This window comes from Salminus brasiliensis, chromosome 4 (assembly GCF_030463535.1).
Source record: "Salminus brasiliensis chromosome 4, fSalBra1.hap2, whole genome shotgun sequence".
Taxonomy (NCBI): domain Eukaryota; kingdom Metazoa; phylum Chordata; class Actinopteri; order Characiformes; family Bryconidae; genus Salminus; species Salminus brasiliensis.
In genome coordinates this window covers 30,177,052-30,202,783 of record NC_132881.1, presented here as the reverse complement: position 1 = coordinate 30,202,783, position 25,732 = coordinate 30,177,052, and the positions used below count along the sequence as shown (strand labels likewise).

Sequence of the window (25,732 nt, the reverse complement as noted above, 5' to 3'; positions counted from 1 at the left end):
GTGTCTGTGCCAGCTTGTACAGTATAGGATGTTGTTTTGATATCTAATGAAGATCTATTTTCAAGATCTGCTGTTCAATCATGACTTTCCCCAGCAGGAAGCTACAGCTTAACCACACTTAAGGAAAGTGGCTATAAAATGAACTCCTGGAACAACTTGTGCAGAGAAACATGAGGGTAGCTCATGGATTGTTTTGGAGAAGGATCTATTAAAAAAAAACCCACCAAAAGCATACCTTGTCTGCTTCTCTATTTCCAGACTTGGTGGTTACACTATTTCTTTTTCTCCATAATTCTAGAGAGACTCTAGTTCAACCATGATTTGTTGGAATGCAAGCTTAACCAGCTTGCACACTGCCTCTCTGTGGTGGTGAGGGATAGGTTACATGCTTCTGCTCTGGATGCATGTTCTGTCTCAGACACCACAAACTGCTGGCCTAGACTGATGCAACGATTCGATATCATAACAACCACACAAAATGTTCATATGTTTGGGAGTAACAATAACATATCTTAATCTCAATGAATACTGATATAAACAGATAAATAGAAGTTAGGGCTGCCACTACAGGCTCATATCTTTTCTAACACGTGTCACCTCCTAGCACCTTGAGTTTGTGTTTGAGAACTGGAATTGTGGTCTGGTGATTTTGCTGATAAGTCAAGGTATTTCAGTGTGTGGATATTTTTTGGATTCAATTCAAAAATCCTGAACCAGTGTCCTGTAATGCTGTGGTGTCAGTGTTGTGTTCTGAGTGGACATAAAGCACAATGTTTGTGTAGGGTGGGCTAAAATGGACAGGAGCCATTTCAAGAGACTGGTGTAATTCTCACCTAAATGGATCAACACTGGGCATTATTTACTAACCTTTCTTAAGAAGGAATTTCTTCTTAAAATCCATTTACACAGTTTTTACAAAGATTCTAAAATTTACCAATGTTTTTTTATTTGGGATTTGATTAATTTACAATGTTGTTTTTAAATCACATCATGAATCTGATATCGACTTTTTATTAGGACTTTTTTCAAGAAGAAATTTAGACAATTCTCAGGGAGATGCTTAATTAAGTATGAGAAAAGAAATCATGAGATATGATGCATGAGACTGTATATGCATTATATATATAGTGATTGCATAGTCACTAAAAATAATCAACTAAGTCAATTATTTGTGAATTATTAAAAGTGCACAGTTATGTATCTTGAACTTTCAAATGAGATTTAGAAATTTCTAAATCGTCTCCATTCCAAACATCTCTTTACACACAACTGGGAGTTTTAAAATAAAAGGGTTCAAATACTCCAGCCCAGTTTTTACAGAGCTGCTTCACAGAGAATAAATGCAGGTAATCCAACCATTGTGGGAAATGTGTTCAGAAAGTAGCCCCCCCACCCCCCCAAACCCTATTCAAAATAAAGCCCAAAGCCTCCCTGATATAAATCATGATACCTGCCTGCACTGTACTTTGCGCTAAGCCTCCCCCTTTCACATTAACACAACCACCCACAGTGAGAGAAGTCTCAGTTATGCTCAGGCAGGCTGCCGTCCTGCACTTACCTTTTCCCCCGTGTTCCCCTTTAAGCCCTGGTCAGTCACAGCAGACACAGTCACATGCACAGTGTGAAGGAGAGACAGAGAGAGGAACCGGGGTTAGAGAGGCACAGAGAGGACACGGACATGCAGCAGCCTGAGTAGGGAGCGTTTGGGAAGTTGGGAAATGGGAGCATTGGGATGTGGAGGAATCGGAGCATTTGGGGTCAGGAGAGCAGGGATATTGAGATGGGGAGATGGGGGTGATTGAGGCCATGGAAGCCCTGGACGACACTAATTCGAGGAGGTCTGGGGGGGAGATAAACTATGAATAATAGAAAAAAAGCATCCTTTGAGAATCTACAGGACCACCAAGTAGCTTAAAACTTGGTGAAATATGGGGTGCTTGGTTCAGGGCTCGCAGTAGGCGTTCAGTAAGACTAAAACCAGCTATTAGAGACTGTTTTGAAGAAAAAGTGACCATACAAAGCATACTGGAAGGTCCCAAATGAGCGCAAGAGGTCCATTAGGCATCAGCTGGTCTAAAAACCTTCTCTGTAACGTTATCATTTATAGCAGTTATTATGTTTTAAAATAAATAAAAAACATTTTATTTTGTCTGAAAAATGTCAAAAAGATTACTTAATGACACAGAGGCTAATGTACAACCATGCACTGGTTTGATTCTGTAATAGCACACAATGCATCAGTCTGAAAATATGGCCAAATTTAGAACACACAAATCTTCGTAAACAAGGAGGCAAAACTTTGACTTCAACAAGGGATCACGAGTTGTCCTCAGTCAAATCTGCTTTTCTCATCTTGAATATGAAATACGTGCTCATGTATTGTATCTCCACGGCTGTTTTTGATAAGTATCCAAAGCTTCCCATCCAACATCTCCTCTTGGGATGTCCACTGATTTCAGGCTCTCAGAAGATAATGAGCACCTGGAAATGAATTGCTGTCTGCTCCTCTGACTCAAAGTGGATACATAAAACCATAGCAATAGAAAAAAGGGACAGGACTGAATTGCCTTAAACAGCATTCATTAAGAAAATGACAAAGGTGTGTCTGTCAAAAAGCAAAGTGGTAATTTTTTTTTTCTTTTTTAGACCCTGTTCAAATGCCCTATAGGACATATAGAGAGAGTGGTCTGGTCAGTCTGTCACAGCACTGTAGGGCATTTACTGATTATGGGGTAAGATAAATCATTATAGTCATCAGAGTTTACACAGACATTCTACAGGGCAATGACCATAGGAATATATCATCATGCTGAAAGCTCTAACAAATACAAGAAGGACACTTGTGATGAAAGTACATTTAACATTTAGATATGTAGTGTATGTGACTATATATATTGAATGTCATACCATTGCGAAAACATCATGTACAGAGCCAATGGCCTTAGGGTCCAGATGTTTGTCAAAAGTGAAGACATGATCTTATTACATGATTATATCTTTATGGGAGCTTTGCTTTAGATTGATGTGAACAGCATGCCACTAAGCATTGGCAAGTAGTTACTGAAGAGACCATACTCAGTTCGTACAGACTAACTAAGTGGACTTAGTGCACATTCTCAAATCACTCACCATTCTTCCAGGAATGCCCATTGATCCTTTGTCTCCCTAATGGCCAATGCAAAGTCAAGAGGAAAGTGATGAACAATGATTCTCACAGAACGATCTCTACAACTACTGTTACTACTAGAGATGTCCCGATCAGGCTATTTTGCCCCTGATCCAATCCAAGTCTCTTACTATTTAATATCAGCCAATACAAACTCAAACTTTTTGTTTGTATAAATAATATAGCTGTACAGTTTAGATAAGATGTGCTGCAGATTAACATTTACGTAAAGTCCCTTTTTAGTGACAGTTTTAATAATGAGATTTCCTGGACTTATTTATTTAGTTTATTCATGACTTTTCTTAAACTTCTTAAAATATCTTATAACCCTAGTTATAATAGTCTGACTCACCTCCCTGACCATTCAGCTCCCAGTTCCTTTAAACTGCAGTGAAATCACGTCACCTGTGTGTGTATGTGTGTGTGTAGTGGTACACACTCCCGACCAATATATGTTGTTTGCCGACTACGCATGTGAAATGACTATTTTATAGTGAGGTGAATGTGCTATGATTGGGTTTTGTATAGCATGCGTGTATTAGCAGTAGACTTAGCCCTGGTGCTGGTTTAAAAACAAAGGTTTTTATAGTTTCATAAAGTTATTATGTTCTAAAGATATTATGTTCTGTTTCTGATTTACTTTCTGACAATGTTCCTACTGCTGCTGGCTGGACAGTAATGTTAATGGTGCCTTCAAAACACCAGATGGCAGCCCGAACACTGTGGTTGAAATAAAGACTCTGAACTGGATTGGGATTAAAATAGCCAATACCCGATCCATTAAAGTATGCCTGGATCGGCCCTGGTCTCGATCCACTGAATCGGATCAGTACATCCCTAGTTACTACCACCAGCTTCACTTTAAAAACACATTACAGTTCTATGTACTCAAGGTCTTCCCAAAATGCTTATCATTTAGTAATACACACTGTATATCATTTAGAATATATGAGTACAACAAGCAAATGCTGTTGGTAAAGTCAAGCTGATTGAAATGTCATCAATGCAGTGCTCTGGACTCCCAAGCATTCTTATAATACTGACAATGCAGACACACCATAGACAGTCTGTCCCATATGGGCCAATGCCCAACTACGCAAGACCAAATTAAATGCATAGATGGACAGCTGGTCAAAGCATAAAGGGGTTAATGCAGTCAGTGACCTCACAATTAAATTCAGTCCATACAAAGCACTGACATGATATTGGCTAGCTGACCACATTGTAGGAGAAATTCTGATGAGGTGGCTAAAAAGGAGATGACTTCCACACATAAGCATGCCTGAATGTCAGACTTGAACTCTTGTATCTGAATGTGTTATAGTATGTAATGAGGCCAGTATGGCCTGCACCCTTTCTCCTAAAGCTGTAATCTGAATCAGATATGAAGACCTGAAATGTTGCCCACTATGTGCAAAAGCAATAAAATCAAAACAGTAGTCTCCCAGGTGGCTGATAAAAATACTGCATAGTATGCAGGGGTATGTCATACACATCTGTAAAAGGTTGGGGGCCTTAAGAAAAGTTACAGCTATGGTTCAGACCTATTTTGCATTCAGTGCTGCTGGACAGAGCAGAGTTGCATGGCAACTGCTTCTACAAGAAAGAAAATGTATATTAGTAAATAACTGGTGCTAATTATAGTATGTTATTTCCAAACATTTGTAGGACATCGTTCATTCAAATGACTTATTATTCTAAAGTATTCCTTCCTAATGCTGTTTCTATGTCTGCTTGTAGGGTCAGTGCACCAGGGAGATAGTTTTCACCCAGTGGTGACAGCTTTCTGATGTCTTACTCCACTGATATATCATGGAAAGAGGGGGTCCATGTAACTCAGCACAAGCCAATAAAATGCATAATCTACAGTACTCTGTGGATTCTCCCTGGGTTTAATTTTAGACTCTTGGTAATGTTCACTGATTGTTTGGAAAATGTACTAATAAATAAAGCAATTGGTTCTTAGCTCTCATTTGACCTTCTGCTGGAAACTGATAAATGTCCCCTGAGGAATGTTGACTGAGTCCAGCTGGATCTGTCCAGGGTGCTGATTTCAAGAAATGCTATTTTAATTTTATGACTGGTGAAGTCATGTTGATAGATTAAAGAACAATGATTGTACATACAGAAAGACAGCTCCTGCAAGCTTTACAAACAAAATCCAATTGAAATGGGTGTGGCAACTGAACAATACCTGTGTTCTAAATTTCTTATTACTAAAAAGTGGTACTTAATCTGAGTTTGTCTCTGTATTTCTTGGTGCATTTGAAGGTTCTGAAATTATTTTAAAAAATCTAATCTGATCTAATTACATGCAGGATAAGGTATAATGCATAATGTGAATAATATGCAAATCACAATCTCATCTAAATTATTCTAAAAAAACACACTTCCATTCTACTCTTTCTTTGAATTATTATTATCAGAAATGGAACCAGTCTCCTAAATGGCTTTATAATTGACGTAATGCTTTATTTTACCTCTCATTATCCAACATCATGGTCAACATGGTTACATCCAAGCTTTAGAGTCCTAAAGAAATTAACAGACATTGGGAAATACAACTAATACTTTTTACTGCTTTCTCCAGCATGTGATGTTTAAATGCCAGTTTTGTTTGGTGCGCTGGATCAGAAGCAAGAACGTTTAGTGTCTATCATCTGGTATGCTTATTTTGTACAGTCATTATTCCCCCAAAACTCTTAATGTCCTGCGTTTTATAACTGAAATTTACTTCCTAGAATGCAGAGGGCTGAGATCCAATAGTCTGTTTTTTGACAGAAACTGTCCAAAGGTCAGTGAAGAGGCATTAAATATGTCTCTAAAGTGACGGAATGTAGACATCTCTCAGGTGCATTTACAGGGAATATGGGATTCAGCTGGACGGAGTTCCCTCTCTTAACCGGACCACATATAGCACAGCCAAAAGCACCTGCCCTACCCTTCCCTCTTTATAAGACACAGAGGAGGCCTTGTTAAGGATATACTGTATATGCAGCTCACATAGCTGACAGTAGTCTCTCCAGTGTAGTCACCTCAAGCATGAACTCTAGACTGACTTTAAGACTGAACCATGCCATGAACCCACCTTACTGCACCACTCAGCGCAAAATAGACCAACCATCTGTCCCATGATGGATCATTGTGTCACCATATAATCACACATTCACATCACATAGCAATAGATGTGTTGTCTGGTCAGACATGTATATTTACATATTTGACGTTTTATACTATAGATGCTCAGATATGGAAATTATTGTCTGATATTGAGATCCAATACATTTTTTTATTTTATGCCAATTGACATTTATAAGCTGTAGAAATAATGGCTAAATTTGTCTGGATTAACATCACAGAGAATGTGATATTCTAATCAAAAAAAGTATCATCAAATTTAAATATCAGCCCACACTAAACATTAATACTTTTTTTTTTTTTTTTTAGCATTTTTCTTTTGCTACAGATATTCCTTGACTTTGTTTATACCAAACTGTATTTGCTGTTTGTCTATTTGACAACTTTTCTGGTCCGTCTAATATGCCCTCTGTGTTTAACAAGAAATACAAATTGGTTCTGATTCTCATATTTGTCTTAGAATATCCGATCTACCATCAGTCCAGTGATTATTATTATTACATTTAGAACAATAACTACAATGTAGCAAATCTACACTGTAAACAGTTAGCACTGACTTTTAAAAGGCTGGGAAAGTACATTAACAAATTAATTTAAAGAAATGCATTTTAATGTAAGCAAATTATCAATTCTACAATAGAAAAGTTCAGGACCAAAGATTTATATTCTCAAGTAACACATATTCTTATATGCACATTTTATAAACATTTTAAAATATTTTAAAAGCATGAATATTTGCTTTTTAAATAAGAAGACTTAAATAATTTGGTCAAACATCTGTTGACGTGCTTACAAAGTTATAGTAAAGTAGCATTTACATTTACATTGGAGAACATTTCAATTGTACCTAACAGTCTTAATAAAATTCAACCCAAGATGCATTTGGTCGGTTAAGTGTGTTTTTAATGTGCATATCACACAGTCCTTCATAATCAAAGCTAAATGACAGTATCCATGCCAATGCCATCATGCTTTGATGGATATACAGTATATACTGTACATGTCTCTATATATCCTATGAAACAGAGTTTTCCCAACGGTGCAATCAATCAGAAATCTTGGCAGAAGTCAAAACTTGGACAACTTATCAACATATCACACAAAATGTCTGAATGAGCGAGCTGTTTCTTCCATTTCGTCCTCTTTTTGGGAGGTTTAATGATTGGGTTTCACAAGCAGAGCTGTCATGAGGCAGGGGGGTTGCCAGTTATAATTGGCAGGTGAGAGCAGAGTTCAGCTCTAGGGTAGCCTCCTTACTGCATGCTATGATGGGGACCAGATGTGTTTAGGTCTTTGTTAGTAATATTAGCATTTCACTAGAAACTCTAAAGAGAGAGAGAGAGTTATAGTAAACAACAGAGGGGCTGAGAAGATACCAGCTAATGTAGAGACATGGTTTAGAAATCCTGGACAGCCTGTGTAAACCTAAAATAAGTTTATTTTAACATCTAGGCCAATCAAAGAGCTGGTCTGAGAGCTCATCCTGAGGACAAGAGCTGTATTGTCTTTACATTAGTCATATGTGCTCAGTCTCTCTGTTGAAAAGAGTCCTCCATGTGTCTTACTGAAGAAACTGAAATGGCAATTTTTGGTTTGTTGCGTTGGAGAATGGACATGGGGATGATAAACAGCATTAGTACTCGTAATGAACGCCCTAAAAATAAAGGTTCATTTGGTGGTTCTTTGGGTAAAACCATAGGAAAACGACATTTGGTTCCATAAAGAAACATGTTTGTAATAGATATGTATGAGTGTAAATAACCTTTTAATAGTCTGAAATAGTTAAGAGTACTCTTGCTTGATGTAAGGTAAAGGTTCTTCACACTCGCCCTCTTGTACAAACATGTCTCTTTACATAACAAAAATGTTTTTTTTTCCAATGGTATGGCTCAAAGAACCAGTTAACCACCTTTATTTTTAGAGTGTAGTGTAAATTGTGTCTTATTTGGGTCAGCTTCTCAGTAAAAAGACACTGTAGAGTGGGAAAGTGCCAGACTTGAAAAAAGACAGACACACAACAGGACAGTTCTGAGACAGTTACCGGAAAGCCAGCTCGTCCAGGAGGACCCTGAAAAAGGGCGAGAGAGATGGGTACAAAATAGAGAAAGAACCTGTCAGCATTACAAATCAAAAATCTAAACATCCAGCCAAGCCATAATGAAATCTTACATCCGTACATCAGTCAAAATCGTTTTAGAAGGATTTTAGTCATGTGAATTATGAACGCAGCAAAAGAGCTTTTGAACATCATCAAATTTCATTATGGCAAGGCCAGAAAGTACGAACAGGCAAACACACACTGAGAGCATTCCACAAACCAACGGAAACACTCAAACACCAAACCAAAAGGCTATTATTACATTTGGCTTTTGAAATCTTTTTCAGTAAGGCATGCTTCGTTCAGGCGCTGTGCTCCTGTTGTCCTCAATCGGGACTAATCTGGATACGGATTTGAAGCTGAAATGGATCAAAACTTGACAGTTTCATTTACTAAGGTTAGTAACATTAAAGAAGCAATGTCTTACTGAATAGAGAAAGGATGTGTTCGGATGCTTACGCACACGTGCAAAGAACATTCAACAGATTTTGGAGGTGCAGGCATTTTTTGTCCACCCTCCATTAAGCTGTTCCACTACAAAGCTAATTAGTCAAAATCACTTGATCTAAAGAGTCCGAGAAAAAGAGGTCAAGACCTTTACCCGACAAAAGTAAGCTAGCCTATAACAGTTTCTAAAAGACTACCCTGATTACAGCCAAAACTGGACAGCTGTTTGATCACTCAAACAGATCTATAGCCATTCCATTTTGACACACTCCATCTTGAGAAGAGGTGGGGCAGTAGATTATTTCACCCTGAGTGTGTGTGTGTGTGTGTATGTGTGTCTGTATGTGTATCTTATTCTTGGCCTGCACTAGAGAAAGGGAAGTCATTTATCAAAACTAAGCCTGAGAGGAAACTGTTATAGGGAGACAAAAACATCCTTGCTGCCATCTTCAGGCTGTGCTCTTTGATCTGTCTATACTCCATTGAAAAGCAATAGGTTGTACTCAGCCATAAACGACCATGGAAGTGCTGCAGGAATAATTGAATAACAGCCTCTGGCAATGGCCTGCTGCAGAGACATGAATATCTCTGGCATATTCTTCTGATATATGTCTTTTATGGCTCAAGAACTAATCTACTTGTACAGTCCGTATTTTGCAAGTGCAGAGAAGATCCCAAGGTGGTGCTTCCCTACTGAGGGTGAACTGGGGGAACTGATGATATAAGGATAATGCTGTTGATTCATTAATTTGATCTGTAAAGAGGGCGATTTAACTTAGGTTTATTTTTTTTAATTCTGTGTCCTTAATGACCTTTCTATGCAAAAAAACACATGAATCGCCAAAAAGGAGTCTCTTTCTGTAGTTATTCTGGTTAGACTAATCAATAATAAATGCTTACTGCTCAATCACAGTACAGTCAACGTCAAGTGACAGAGCTGTTTTTACACAGTGATCTCACTGAGGCTATGCTGATACATACACACAACCTAGCTCTTTTGTTGGGATTTTATATGGATAAAATAAAATACACATCATCACAGTCACACAAAAAGCTTGCATCTACATTTTTCACTTTTCAGCACAGTTCGAATCTGACAGTTGTTCTTTACATTGTGTCAAAAGATATATTAATAAAATCCCAACACTAGAAACTTGCTGGTATTGTAAAGTGGATAATGTGGAGGTCTATTACACAGTGCTGTTTATATCATATGAGTGATAACGAAAGAAATGAGGTATGTGTGAGGGAGAAAGATAATGAAGAGTTTATGTGAGCTCAGAAACCAAGGTGACACCATGTAAGAGTGTGTGACAGCAGCAGTGTGAGGTGTGTGTGAGTTGGAAACAGCTGTATGGAGTGTTTATGTGTAGCATATAGTGCTCAGGAGAGAACGACCTCTGCTGGGTACCATGTTATGCAAGTAAGTGTGTGTGTGTGTGTGTGTGTGTGTGTGTATGTGTGTGTCCTAGGAAGAAACATGTGCAAGAATGAGAGTGAGAGTTCCAGAGCATCTGAAAAGTGTGTTTACTGAAAATAAAAAGCAATGCACTAAATTTACTAATCTCAAATGTTTATATAAGTTACTACATAAAAATAATAATAAAAAAAATTACTGTACTTTCACTGGAGGTGGGAGTCCAGGTGCTGAGTGGGAGCAGGCCACTAGTGGGTTCCGGGCACTGCTCAGACTAGCCAAGAAGAGCGTCTGGTAAAGTCAAAGGTTGCCCACCGGAAAGAACCCCTCATTTGGGCTGCACAGTAGCAAGGCACATGTGGCTCTCATTAGAGCTGCCTTGCTTCTGGGGCAATGAGCAAGTGACTCAGAGGGGTGAGTACAGCCCTGAGCACTGCAGCTCAATGAGGGCAAGAGGTTGTTACGGCCTAAAACACTTGAATAATGTAAGATTGGAATAAATGCACATATTTCTATGAAGTTGGGAGCAGACTTTCCAATTCAGATTTACACACTGCAAACAGTCCATGCACCTGTGAAAAGTCTGGGGGACTATGACTTATGTAATGAAAAGAATTTCTTGGTTGATCCGGTTGAATCTGGATCAGCCCTCTCTAACTGTGTTACGTGAAAAGTTTTGGATTTTAAATTATGTTTATGATTTTCATAAAGCACCATAATTTTTACACTGACACTGTATATATTATACGTATATAATATTTTTTTTACTTTTCTCAATGCATATCATCACTGTCTCACACAAATCTTGTATTTTTAAAATAAACTTTTAATCCCAGTATAAGTCATTTAAAAAAGATTGTATTCCAAGTAATTTTGGATTGTTTCTATTGGTCCATCCTTTTGACATTCTGAAATGTAAAACAATGCCAGAGTTTTTTTAGAAGTGAAAAACAACCAAAAAAGTATATACAAGATTTTTGTGTGACAGCAACAATATAGTGCACTCGGAACATGAGTACAAAGTGTGAATTTTAGTAAAGGTAGTAAATTTAGCTTGCGAAAGTAAAAATCCTTTCCAGGAATTTTGTTCCAGTTGGACAGGAAACTAGCATCAGATCAGTCCATACATGTTTGGAGGATTTTTACTTTCTGGACCTGCATTTGCCTTTACTGGAATGATATAATGCCAATCTGATGAGTGTGTTTTCCCCACAATGACTGTTTTTCAGTCTATTCTGAGTGGCCAATTGTAGCCTATCCCGTTTTTGCTAGCAAATAAACTTGATGTATGTTTCACTAGTAGCAACAAAAGCAGATGTGGAAAAACAGGACACAATGTCTTAATTAAAGAGTCCATACCTCCATGACTTGCTTGTCTGTCAAGACTCTGCCTTGTGAAAAAGCACCTTCCCATATTTCTCACAAAACGGAACAATTAAGGGCTTTGGTAAATGTTATGCCTTGACATTTACTATGTTAATGGCCAAGACCTGCTGGACAAAAAGCCCTGAAAAAAACCCCCACTGGAACATATATATAAAGATATATATATATATACCTTTGTATTTCCAAAATGCTAAATTCACTGGAAAACAAAAGTTATGCATAAAAATATGTTTTTAAAGTTATTGGGGAGCGTTTTTATTGTTCCAATCATTATTTTGATCGGACTTAATTTATGTGTGAAAATCAACAAAATTAGAGATACAAGGTTTTTTAATCAGTTCATGATATGGTATACATTTGCCTTTCCTGAGCAGCCTCTAATGGTTGTCAGCTTTATGTCAGTGCTAATTGTTAAAGGCCGTGTTGAGCTAGATCTGCCTCAGACGCAACTAAAGGCTATGCCCCTGTGAGCTGACCTGTACAGAATGAGCACCTATTATGTATTTAAACTTCTCAAAGTGTTCGCTTTCCGAGAACAGGAAAAGGCCAATTTTGTGAAGTTGTACAGTTGCAATCACACCTGTAAGTATGTTATCTTAACGTAGGCCTACTTGTGTAAATGTTGGCCTAGGATACTCTATGCACCTCAGCTCCTTGCTCCTTTCACAGAGCTGTCTTAGGCCATTGCAATACATCAGCATGAAGCAGACAGGCTGAAAGCTGAGACCATCCATCAAGTCACAGGAGTATCGAAGCAGTAGTGAAAACGAGCACTGCACTTAAGTCACATTACCACTGATTGCCAATTAATCACTGGATGCGACAGTTAGCCCTTACCTAGGGATTGTTACAAATGACTCACTCATAGGTAACACTTTTTTTTTCAGAGTAGCAAAAGCAGGTAAAAGTGAGAAAAAGTTGAACATGCTTTTGGCCATGTTCTCATATAGCCACAGAAGCATTATTTAGGAATTCTGACAGGAACTGTAAAGACATTACTCAAGATTCACCTTGAGGTTTTTGTACCATGAAAGCAAGCATGTTTTTGAGTATTTTTTAAAGTGTATAGAAATCACAGAATGCACAACCTTAATGTTGTGATCTACCTCTTGGTGATTATAATACAACACCATTTCAAGCATGTAAAAAACAAAATATCTATATGTCTCATATTTAATTCAGGACAGTTTTGGACATATTTGGATATTGGATATTTGATTTTCAGATTAATAATGTACAATAAATGTCATGTAAATATAAGTTTTAAAATATTAAGTTATCAAATAAAATATTACATCACAATACTGGTTTTACGATTTGATATTCTGATAATATTATGAATGTAATTGGATGTGGATAGCTAGGGACTTTTGTTTCTTGTCTTTGCCTCTCTGTTCCGCAGGAGGACATCTCAGGTCATATTTGAATTAATGCTGTTGAGAATCCATTGGATCCAAACATGGGGTTTGCTGGTATGGGATTTAACACATAGGGGTTGGCTCACTTCAGTAGTTCTGTGTCTGTAATAACTTGAAAAAACTAAAAATAAATATATAAAACTATAAATGAAGTTTTTGCCTCCCCTCAAAGTCTCCCTGAACTGTTTGCTATGAAAACTGGTTAATATGGTCAGAAGATCAGAAAGAGTATCAAATGTGAATTGGTCATGTGCAACCAATATCTGATCTGACATTTAAAGATTTTACATGCTTGTGTAAGTAACAATGCGCTCACATGCCTCTATTTTTACTTCAGAATTCCTGCTGGTAGCTACGTGCTGAGGTGAGAGTCCTGCTGTTGCGGAGATTTCTGTGACTTTAATGAGACCTGAATGATTGATGCGACTTCATGGAAAAACATAAACCATATTCCTCATGCAAAGTGACATTTCAAATATCCCTGTGTTTCTAAAACTATTTTACAATGTTGTGATTATTCATCCTTTAGAAATACATTTAAACTTCGTGAGCAGGTTCTGGAACGTCTGCATGTGTATGTGCTCTTCTAGGGCACCGAGGCCACTCTGTGTTATTTGTCTATGGCCGCTGTTGTTTCATTAATCACTGCCAGGGCTCAGAGCAGGGGCTCGACCTTCAGTCTCTTGCTACAGGGACGCAGCTGTCTAAAACCGCACCTAATTTTAGTCCTCTCCTGCCCTCCTCTACTCACCTCTTCCCATTAAGATGTTCCACACATCCACAGTCAGGTCCTTTGTATCCAGAATCTAAATAATAACTGAGACACAGCACTGTGGTCCTTTTAACTCTTAGAAGTAGCACTCATTGCTGGAGATAACAATGGTAAGGTGGTCAGTTGACATTAATTTCACCTCACTTGTAGCTTGTTGAAACATTCTGTCGAAAGAGTGGGTTCTAAATGTTCCATCCATACTTAAAAAATAAAGGTCCTTCAAAAGGTTCTTTGAGTAATGAAATAAAAGGACCACTTTTGGTGCCAAAGTGAACCATGTTTGAAAAACAGACAGATATATGATTGTAAAGAACCTTTTAAAGGTTTGAAGGACCTTGGATCCTGGATGTAAAGGTCCTTTATCATGTTGTTTCACATTTTTCATCTCTATTAAAAACATGGTTCTTCATGGCACCAAAAGTGGTTCTTCTATGGACATACTTAAAGAACCTTTTAAAGCGCCTTTATTTTTAATAGTGTACCACATTTACGTTTGTAGAAGAAGAGGAGGTATTTTTATGACTCTCATAATTTAAAATTGACAAAGATTTTGTGTGCATAAAGCAAAAGTTTTTGACATAAAAACAAATGGAAAACAAATAAGGAGCTAAGACTGTACTTTTTGATAGAGAACTCCTAACTTCTAAGGGTTAATGTGAAACAATAACTGTGGATATTACTGCTCTGCTCTATTACAGCTGTAAGCAAGAGCCATGTGCAGCAGTTTATGGAAAGTGAAGCTCACGCTTAGCCATGCTCATGACTCCCAGACCGAAAAAGATGTATTTCAAAGAGGTCAGACAGGTCGAGGACACCATACCGACTGGTTGGATACTCAACCCTCACAAGAGAGTCAAATAAGGACAAGGAGAACTGTGGTTTGTTGAGAAGTGTGCAACCTTTTAAACTTCAGGTTTCATTTAAAATGATTGATCTTGATCTACGAAGCTAAATGGAAAGTTGTGTAGTTATGTGAGTGAGGAACAGAAGAGTTAACCCACATTTTGCAGTTTAAAGGGATAAAAGTGCTGAATGAGTGCACAGGTCCATCAGTTTCATTACATGTATACAACTCACATTTCTCTCTCCCTTCCACAGTTCAGCCAAGTATAGCTTTGTATGTGTGTTTGATCACACAGTACTAAGAAAGTTAAAGTTAATAAAATGTGATTCATACTGTATTTCAATAGTTTTAAGAAAATCATTTAACAATTCAAGGTTTTAAGGTTTGGTAGGGTTTTCTGGCAGCGGACGTACAGGAGTATCAGATCTGAACGCGCATGTATGTACAGCAGTCACATAATGAGTGTGATGACATGAGTGTAGAAAACACACACTGTGGTTCACAAATTATAGTTTCACTTCTGCAATCACACACACACACAACTGCCACAAAATCCATGTCACTTTACCACAATCCAAAGGCAAAGGCAACAGGTCTGCTGTACTTACGGGAGGTCCTGCAACAGAGAAATGAGAAAGAAGAAAGATCATTAGTCAGACGAAAAAAGACAAACAACAATACTGCATAATTAAATAATCCAAGCTTCTTCTGATTATTTAATCATAGTCAAAATACAAAGATCCGTAGAACAGTGTCTGATAATTGAGAGTCTGTTGAGTCACCTGGCTTTGTATATAACTTGTTTGAGGTAACAAGGCATGAACCTGAATTTTCACACAGCAGTCTGGTCACACCCTGTGGGTAGCCTATAGTTTCTGTCAAATTGATCCCAGCTGAAATCAATGCATCACCAAAGCCACTTTCTCTCCCTCTTGGTATACAATATAATAAGGCTCTCAGAGGAAAACTGGAGCACAGAGGCAGGTAAAGGTCTTCTGTAGTGAGTCATTCTGGCAGCTCAGTACATAAATAAAGTTGTTTAATTTCAGCGCTGTGTTTATAGTGTTGTAGATCACACGGCTGATCTGAGTGCACCTCCAGAGAGCCGGCTGCTCTCCCTGGCAGTGTGCTACAGAGTCCACCCACAAGCTCAGTGAAAGAGACTCCCATACACTGGAGCAAATACTGCATGTGCATAAACAAGACATATATGCAATGTTATGTGTTCTTGAGTACAATAGTAGAGTACTGTGTGCATGTATCTGTTTTCCTGCAAATAAAGGTTTCTAAATGGATCTACAGTCACTGTTAAACTTTAATGAAAACCTTTAAAGAAAGTTACTTCACTTAATTAAAAATTAATTTAAAATAGAGCTTCCCTATCTGCTGTTTTGTTCATGCCAGTTTTGTTCAAAATGAAAACCTTCCCCTCTACCATCTGAAGCGTGTAGTAACAGTGTGTGGTTGTACTCTCATGAGGATAAGGCTCACCGTACACACTCACATTAAGACGTCGGTATTTTCGACATCTTAAGTCTTGTTACCGACAAACCGGAAAATCAGTGGTGACAAATCGTTTCCTCGCGTCACATAAAATCATCCAGATCAACTCCTCCAGGGCTTTTCCAGCCTTCTCCCTCTGGAGAAATGGACAAGCGCAAACCGCACCATCAAAACAGTCTGGGACATACAACAAAACATTTCCAAAAGCAAATCAAGCTGTTGAGCTGCCATAAGGAACAGCTTACATTAGAGTGCTTTCTAGGTTGCTTATGTTGAAGAGTGCATGAAAATGGTAAGTGACGCAAGTCCATGACTCTTAAATGGCTGAGGGCCGAAACTCTTTGGTCAATAATTGAGAAGAATGGATAAGAGAAAGAACAGGAATTGTTTTTAAATTAGACCCCACAGACATAGACATAGACAAAGATGTCTCCAAGCATAATGTCCTCCAGTAAGGAGAACCCAGAACACTCCTACTGACCGCCCATAATTCAGACGCATGCAATAACTAAAGCAAGCATAAGTAATGGTGTGGTCACGCCGGTGACAAACCTTTCCTCTGGGCCCTGCATTATTCTTTCCTTTCCTGTTTTGAGAGGCCTGTATTTTTCTAGTAATCAGAGCACACATTTATCAAAGCTGCTGCTGAGGCAGCAACCTCAATTTCAGAACAGAAAGTGGTAATATGTCAGAGTGGAGTGGACACAACACACGCAAGAAATGTACGGTCGTGCACGCATGCCTAACCAATTACAGCCACTTGATCAAAAATGCCATGCCACACTACTGTTTTTCCAAAGTTACTCCATAGCAACAGGTTACAGATATAGCTGCAAAGAAACACACACAAAACTGAAGACAAGACACAAAGGTTTGGAGGCTAAGGCTTTACAATCTTACAACATTAATACGCTGCACAGCTGGTACACTATAAACATCTGTTCAGAAATCTTTATTTTTTGCTTCATTCATTCACTGACATGTATTTACACCGATCAGCCATACCAATAGTATCATTGACAGGTGAAGTGAAAACATTGATTACCTTCATCTACAGTGCCATCTGTAAAGTGGTCAAATACATCAGGCAGCAAGTGAACAGTCAGTTCCTAAAGGTGATGTGTTGAACGCAGGACAAATGGTCATGCATAAGAATCTGAGCCACTTTGACAAGGGACAAACTGAAAAGACTAGATGACTGGGTCAGAACACCTCCAACACATCAGGCAGGTCTTGTGTAGTTTTCCTGATATCTGCTCAGACTGCTTTTTGAACAAGACATGGGACAAGGCAGCCAATCACAACAGAGGCCATTTAAAAATGTTTAAAAAGTACAGCAACAAAAAGTGTGTAATTCTAAAGACTAGAAAAGTAGAAAAATGTGGGACATAGGCCATTTAAACCACAGGCTCATGCCATCCAGACAGCAAAACCTTCCAAAAAATCCTTGGCCGTGGTGGCGGCACAAGTGCTGGCGCGAGTGGCCATTTTGGTGCAGAGTTGGAGCACTGAGGTCTGAGGAGTGGAGGAATGAAAGGTGAAACCCTACACACAGGCATGTGGAAGCGTGTACTCAGATGCCTGACGCATTCTGGGCTCACCACCACTTCCTGTCCCAGCAGCCTAGTCAGGGACATCTATAGACAGTTTTTATCCCAAGGCACATTCAGCAATGCCTTCAAATATAGTGCATGCACTGGTGTCTAGAGGACTCCTACTTTAAAGTGCTTTCCATGCAGAATTTTACACAGGCAATCACATGACACATGTGGCCTACACACCATATACAGCAAAATAATATTTATTACATTTGTTCAATATTTATAGAGATGTATTAGACACTGATATAGTACGGCAAAGGCTGCCCTGTGTCCAACTTTGGGTCAGACTCATATCACAACCACCTGTTGCCTACTCTTTATGCAAGGACAGTGAGGTGGAACTGGAGACTCTTTGGATGCTTACATAAACACATCAAAGTTTCCCACCCTGACTCTCTTTATAGAGCTGAACTCAAGAAATCCAGTACTGTCTTACATAAGCTGTATCTTCAACTTCACAAATAATTCAAGTAATTATTGTTTTTAATAATACAATATTCCGGAATCCGTGAATTACGGTGATTTTACTATAGTTGATGTGTGACAACAAAAAACTATGTAATTTAAAATCTGTAATATAAAAGTGTCCAATAATCAATACATTTCAATAATCAATAATAACCACTAAAATATTATATAAGTAACTATAAGTAATATATAAGCAATGTAATTTGTTAAGAGTATGTTATAAGGGTGTATTGATTTTAATTTATAATTTAATTTCATTTATAACTTTATAAGATGCCACATTACTGCTAAATAATACATTTTACGTGGCCAGGGCCAGGTGGGACGCCATCTCTAGAGCTTCTGAGTCCCACTCTAGAGATCCAGGAATAACCCCTGGAATTCCATGCCCCAAAAATACCCAAGGCCCGTTTCCCACCACCACTCCCCTTATCCTTGGCCAGTCTCTCGGATTCCCATCTCCTCCAATAGCCCCTGTAAACACGGCACCAGCTAAGAACAAATGTGTCGTCTTTCAGCCTTCCGCACTGTAAGCACAGTACAGGAATGTCACGGCAGAGGAGGAGACAGGCACCTGAACAAAATAGCAAAACGTTTGGCTTGGCCGCTGAGGCCAGTGTTTAGGGCATGGAAGAACTCTGTGATGCTACTGCAACTTCCAATTAGAAGATCCACAAAGTACTGATTTTACTCCTCAGTTGCACTGAAGCATAAGGTGTGTGTCCACTCACAGGCTTTCTGTCTCCACAGAGGTCCACATCTGTCCTCGTAAGGAATCACATTACATCCTTTTGGTCACAGTTAACTGGTCACAAGACGTTAACTGGTCCTTTTTGAGGTTGTGCATCAAGCAAATGCAAAAAGAAATGAACTTTTGCCCCTTTCCTTCTAAAGGTATGCTATTAAATCTGGAAAAATCATTGAAATCTTTTCACAACTCTTATATATAACCTTGTCAGATATAAATTTGCCCAGGCTCCAAATAAAAGTACGGTTATGTGACTATTGCAGAAAGCAGAAGAGATTAGTTGACTTGCCTGAAACAAAAGATACCCTTTCTCCACGCACCTCCTACTGTCCTCAGGGACTCAATAAACTTTAAACAAAGGCCCTATCAGGTTTAGATAGCTCCACAAAAACCTCAAATCCTGAAAAGCCAACAGTCCATCACACTCACTCCTCCCGTAGTAAGGTCTAGCTCACTCCCAGGCAGCCTTGCCTCAAGAAATGACCACATTTCCAAACACAGTGAAGGCCTGGACACGGGGTCAAATGGCAACGCCTCTGTTCCTGACCATAAGCCCACTGATGACAGTCGATCTGCTCATGAGCATCCCTTGCTGTGTGTTGCCTTGTTAAACACCAGTCGCAGTTCAAGAATGGATCAGCAGGCAAAGCCATTTTTCACCTTTTGTCTTGGCTCCTGTTGCACTGACATCATGCACTGAAAACTCTGAATGTGAAAAATAGGGACGCAAACCTACATGAGCCAGCTGTGGCAAAAGACAACTTGGAAACAGCAAGAATGATGAAGGGAATGATGTTCTTCCCATTCAAAGCATTTCCAACATTACGTAATAGAGTAACTGCATCTTTGTAAGATCTACTGGTAGCTATAGTACACTTTTCCCCTTATTCAACTCTGCCTGTTCCCTTTCTTTTAATCTCTGGTCAACTGTAGGCTTTCCCAGAATACCTGAAGATTCAGAAGTTCAAGTGGACTTCACCTATTATGCTCTTTCAGTCCAAGTTGTGGTGAGGTCGAGACTGAAATATTTTCCCAAATAGTCCTTAGAGCTGAAAAAGTGAGCCACTAAGCTTGAGATTAAATAATTACAGCAGGCCTCTTACAGGAGATCACCACAAAGACGCCATTGTGCTAGTGCCAGAACAGCCACTATTAACCTGACTTTACTATTATTCTCCCAAAGTGCTCTCAGGAGGGAAAAGTATACATTAAAAATGTGAACAGCTCCTCCAGTCTGGGTAGAAGAAAGGCTTCCTACTCCAATCCACTGAGCTGACTTGTGAGCTGGAACAGCACATAACTCCTTTTCTTTGGCTTTTTTGTTCCTCCATCTAAATCAAAGGCTTGGGGCGCCAACAATTGAAATGTGGCCCTGGAGAAATCCATCCGTAATTGCAGGTCTAAGATATGTCCAGAAACAGGCACTGGAGACTGTATATGAACACCTATCGCTACTCTGTAATCCAATTTTGACATGACTGGACATGGAAACACCACATCACAGCTCTCGTGCCCTGTGGATGGATGTACCAGAGATCCCAAAAAACAATGAAAAAGACCTGGTGTCGCTTCAAACTCCAGGTTGGATTTCCTTGACTTACGATGTACTATAAAAGCGTGGTCAGGATTTCACTATGGGGCACTGGGTTTAATGAGCGTTTGCCCTGTCTCCTCTTCACTCAATGGCAGTGCTGAATTGAAATGCACCAACATTTCACTCCAGTTGACGTGGCTAGCTTTTGTTTGCTCTGAACTTTTGTTGGGTCCTGCTCAATGAATCACCAACACAAAAGGAAAAGCCAGGAAGCAAAAGAAGTATTTGACTTCATTAGCAGAAAGTGAGAGCTTTGAAGTGACAGGAATGTCAATGGGGCCACAGAGAGAAATAGCTTCCCAATTTTTATCCACGCCCTCTAGGAAAACCCTTGGTTACTGGCCCTCGGGTCAGCTTATCTATCACAAGTAAAATGCAGATTGAAAAGAGCAGGATTGCATTAACACCTGCGGGATCTCACAGATGCGTAAGGCATTATACTTAAGCAGCAAACTGCCAGGGGCACAGAGATAAACGACTGCATGTGCAGAATAGAAGAAACCCTATATTTAGGGTCTCTGTTAAAAAAGAGGTTCCACATTTGAGCCATACAGTGATACAGTCCAAAACTGTTAATTTGGTGCATTGCCATAGAAGGATCTTGTTTGGCTCTATGAAAACTCAGTTGAAACGACTCAATTGAAAGGTCCTTTGGGGAACCGGCAGTGTCTTTTCTTTGGGATCACTCGAAATATTTTTGACCATTTCATTTTTAAGCATGCTGAGATTTCTGTTAAGGACTTTCAGGGAATCCGGCTCAATGACAGTCTAAACCACCTCTCCTAAACACACAAGGAGAACTTTATGTGGCCTCACGCTGATGTTAGCACAGTGTCAGATGCTTGATGTAACTGTAAGAGAGCAACAAACAGTCTTTATGGTGTGAACTATCCAGTGTTAAGTTGGATCTTAGCCCTAAGAGCAGGATGACTGAGAGGTGTCAGAAAGGAACATAAGACCTGAACGAATTTAGACCGGATACAATAATATGTCAGCTCTCATTTGCTCATAACTACATTTATAATTACTTGAGGTCCTAAATGACAAATGCTGACTAATCAGCGATAGTAATATTTTAACCGTATTTAGTAATAAAGTGCTTCTCGAGTTAGCTCTGAGATTATTATTCATTATTCATCCTAAATATCTGGCGAAAGAGCAGTTTGGGACAAAAAGGAGCCACACACACATACATACACACTCAGAAACAGGGAAAACCCAACCACTTCTAGTGTAGCAAACACACTACTTATTAAAGACAAATGATTGCCTGGAAAAGGTTAAAACAACATCTCGACAGACTTTCTGCTGGACAGACTTTCTTACACTTGCAAGTGAGATTTAGGGTGTTTTATGCTTCTGCTGTGACAATACTAATTGCAGGATGCATAGTTTGTAGGGCCTCCTTTAACCTTTGGGAGCGTTAACTATGACAGTTGTGTGAAGAGTGTGATAAAAGACAAGATTAGTGCTCTTGTTTTGAAACTGATCTCTCCTTGTATTCCAGTAAAATAATACCTACTTAAAAGGAAAGAAAGCACATAATACAATCCATCAGTGGAGGAAAAATATCCCATACTGCTGACAAATGTCATTTCCAGGCAGAAAAAAACGTATTGGAAATATCAATTAGTCTCCTTTATGATCCTGCCTCACGTTATTGCCTAAACTTTCTCAGGAGTAATTCAAACAAGCTCTGAGTAGGGGTAAAGTGGTTTTACCCAAAAATGACATCAGTCTCCGCTTAGGCCTGTCTCAGACAAATTTGTTACTGAGTTTTGTCACATTGGTTAAATGAAAAACTGCAGACATGGGGCCGTCCCAGAAGACCACCATGCTAAGGGCCTAACCACCAACATTTAAACAGAGTGGCTGAGAGCAAAAATGAGATGGGATAGGGTCGTAGTGAAAGTGTGTCTACTGCTATTGGGTTACTGAGGGGAAAAAGGCAGCATCTTGCCATGCCAGGATATATTCAAACAGAAGCTTGATGAGCCGGTTTCGGTGGCATTGCTGAAATAAACGGGGAGCACCTTGATGCTTTCACCATGTGTATTCGAACAATGGCGTTTAGCCAGAAACACTCTACACACACACACACACCATGCCTGGTGTTAAAAGTGCCTTTTAAATGAGTGTTGCCCGCTGACTGATTGCAAAAACAGAGCAGTTGGAATAAACATCACACACAGACACAAAAAGGGTTTAAAGAACCACACAGTGGCCCTGCTGGGGAGGGGGCAAATGGAGAGTAACTGGGCAGAATTGCCTGTGTAATGTATTTATAATATATAATTAGTTCGCAAGTGTTTCTATTATAGTTGAAAAGAGAGATCTGGCAAGATAGCAATACTGTATTAGGGAGTACAGTGTGCTAGGCTTGCATATTCTCATGATGGCTTACAGTAGTCTAACCAGTACTGCAAAATAGTGTAGGGACGACTTACAATTAGTAATGTTCTGGCAAAGCAGGTGAAACCAGTGTACATGGGCCAAAAACATGACGCAGCATTGCTACCAGGCTCCTTAAAATCTTTACTGGGCCCCTTTTATCAATAGGTTTGCAATGAACATCCAGGCCTAATGGGTAGTTCCAATAACACACGACCATTAGCCTACATTTGGACACCAGCTTAGCCGAGACATAGTAATGATGCAATGTGTACAGTGTGTAGTAAGCGTGGCTTGCAGTTTTTTAGTATTGCTTACAGTGGTCTAACCAATACTGCAAAACAGTGTACAGTGAGCATGGCTTGCATTTTCATGAGATGGCTTACAGCGCTCTAACCAACAGTATAAAATATTTTATGGTGAGCATGGCTTGCATTTTCTTAGGATGGCTTACAGTAGTCTAACCTTCTCTCCTGTGAGAGAGGGCGCACTCGGTGACTCGTGGTGCGACACTTGGATAGAAATGCAGGCCGAGGTGTTCCTTCAGCTCTGAGAAGAGAAAGATGAGCCAGCGGCTGCGTCTCAGATGCGGCTTGGCCTGACAGCTGAAATGCTGTGACATTCAGGGGCCAGGAGGGCAGAAATAATGCAAGCTACTCCACCGGGCTTCTCTTTCTAATAATCCTCACCCTTTTCTCTTTCTCCTTTATCTAAAAACACAGCAGGGTGGGCAGATAAGTAATACATTCAACAGATTTCACCTCAGCACAGATGAACAGCCATCATAGAGATCAGGGAACTAGGCTAATCACTGCTAAACTGCAATTGAGTGGAGTCTTGTTTTGTGTGCTGAGAAATGTAATAAATATCAGGCTACTCAGTGAAAGAGTTTGTGTTCCCTTTTAATCTAAAGTGAGCCTACTGTTTTGGAGGAGGGAATGTGCTCCGATAGATTCAGTTCCACTGATTATGGCCTCTTTCCAGAACCCGTTTCATGCTTGCTGCAAAGGTAATTGAGCGCATGGAACGAAAGTGTAAAGAAATCCAGCTCAAAACGAAATCTTCTGCAGATTTGAAACACTTATAAGCATTTAAATCTCTTCATTTGGGGTCACAGGGCACCAACTGGTCCATGACGAAGAGAGGCCTGCTCTCAATCAGGTCTTTACATAAGCCGGTCTAACGGCATATCAAAATAAACACAGGCTTCATGAGGGATGACACATCTATGCGAAAAAGCCAAACAGGAGTAGAAAGGGGAAAAGTCACATGAAAGCAGCAGTTTTTCTCGAGATGAGAGAAACAGGCCCAGCCTCAAACACTGAGCCACATCCAGAGAAGTCAAGGTATTACTGACACACTTGCATTCCTCTATTCCCCTGACACAAAGGTAAAGAGTGTGCCTCCATGGCCAACGTTTGCCACAGCTGCAGCTATGGGATCTGTCTGAGAAATCTCAAGCAACAACCAAAATAATCAGATGTGGACTGAGCGTAAGCTGCTTGTAAACTGTTGCTGCTCTGAGCACCGACCCTTGCTGCCTTAGCTGGAGCCTGTTGCCGGGGTGCAGCAAGAACATTTTCAACACCCTTCTCTATTGCAGCCCAAAATAATCCCCCAGTGACACGAACGCTAGCGTCCTAGGCCGGGAGTGTCAGGCCGGGGTTGCATTTCAAACATGGAGTAAAAATCAGTCATTTCCTTCTCACTCTACTGTAAACCATCTGAGACAGATCAACTCCTACCCGCTGAATATCTGTTTCAGACTTAAGTCAGCAGTCGCAGGATTTCCAAAGCAAGAAATACTTCGGTTCCGATAATGCAACACTTCGTTTGGCATCTGAATGCGCTGCAACAGCTTGGTATATATATTTGGATCCAGATCCAGAGGTTTGAAAAAAATATATATAAATGATGCTGTGTGTGCTGTGTTTGATTTATATTGCCATGGGGACGTCGACAAGAGGAAGCTGTGAAATGTGCTGTGTTTTGGAGCGACTCGGTTCACTCCATTCGTGGCCTGCATGCAGGAAGCAAACACACTGACCACAGCAAGTTCCCAAAAACCAGAACACACTCCCAGAACACATTCCATCAACACAAACATAACTTCAGAATTCTACTCTTTCCAAGTGTCTTGTCATAAAACTCCCTGTGTAATCCATTTCTCATCCCTGTTTTCTGCCTAAGCACAACAGAAGGGGCACTGTGTCTATGCTGAAGTCCAGAAAGTGTCCAGCCTCTCCTCATCACCCTACACAACCATATGCCATCCCAACCCTGGAATCCAAACATGCTCTCTGCTGCGGCATAAACCACTCAACTTCACCCAAGCTCTTTCCTTGATCTAAAACTATTCATTTTATACATGAAATATTGACTTCAAAAAAGAGATTCATTCACACTCCTTCTTGGGGTATGCAGTCTCTTACATGGCTCGCTCATTTGAGCTAGAATTAATCAAATAGCTATTTCTGGATCTTCACGCTCAATAATTACAAGAGACTTCAAGTGTGGAAAAGGAACTGCTTCATGGTACTCTACACACACTCAAAAAACATTACACAACATTAATAAACAAGGAACAGGCCTTGTTTGGCTCGTTTGCGTTTTTCAGGCCAGAGCATATGGCCTTTCTCACATTCAGCAGCACAAATTGCCCACGCTAAGCGAGAGAACTGCTAAACAACTGCCCTCGAGGCATTTCAGTATTGGAGGAAGTCAGCAAGCTCTTTACAGAA

The 25,732-nt window shown here is 39.6% G+C and overlaps 1 protein-coding gene across 1 annotated transcript in view; it reads right to left on the bottom strand.

Moving 5' to 3' along the window:
• The window catches only part of col13a1 (collagen, type XIII, alpha 1), a 52,754-nt gene extending 37,456 nt beyond the window's left edge, over positions 1–15,298 (bottom strand). The window contains exons 1-4 of the mRNA XM_072677959.1: positions 15,295–15,298; positions 8,346–8,372; positions 3,130–3,165; positions 1,559–1,585 (exon numbers count right to left, since the gene is read on the bottom strand). Of these exons, the coding sequence (XP_072534060.1) occupies positions 1,559–1,585; positions 3,130–3,150 (48 nt within the window). The 5' untranslated portion in view covers positions 3,151–3,165; positions 8,346–8,372; positions 15,295–15,298. The remainder of the gene's footprint in view (positions 1–1,558; positions 1,586–3,129; positions 3,166–8,345; positions 8,373–15,294) is intronic.
• Positions 15,299–25,732: the final 10,434 nt, after the last annotated feature.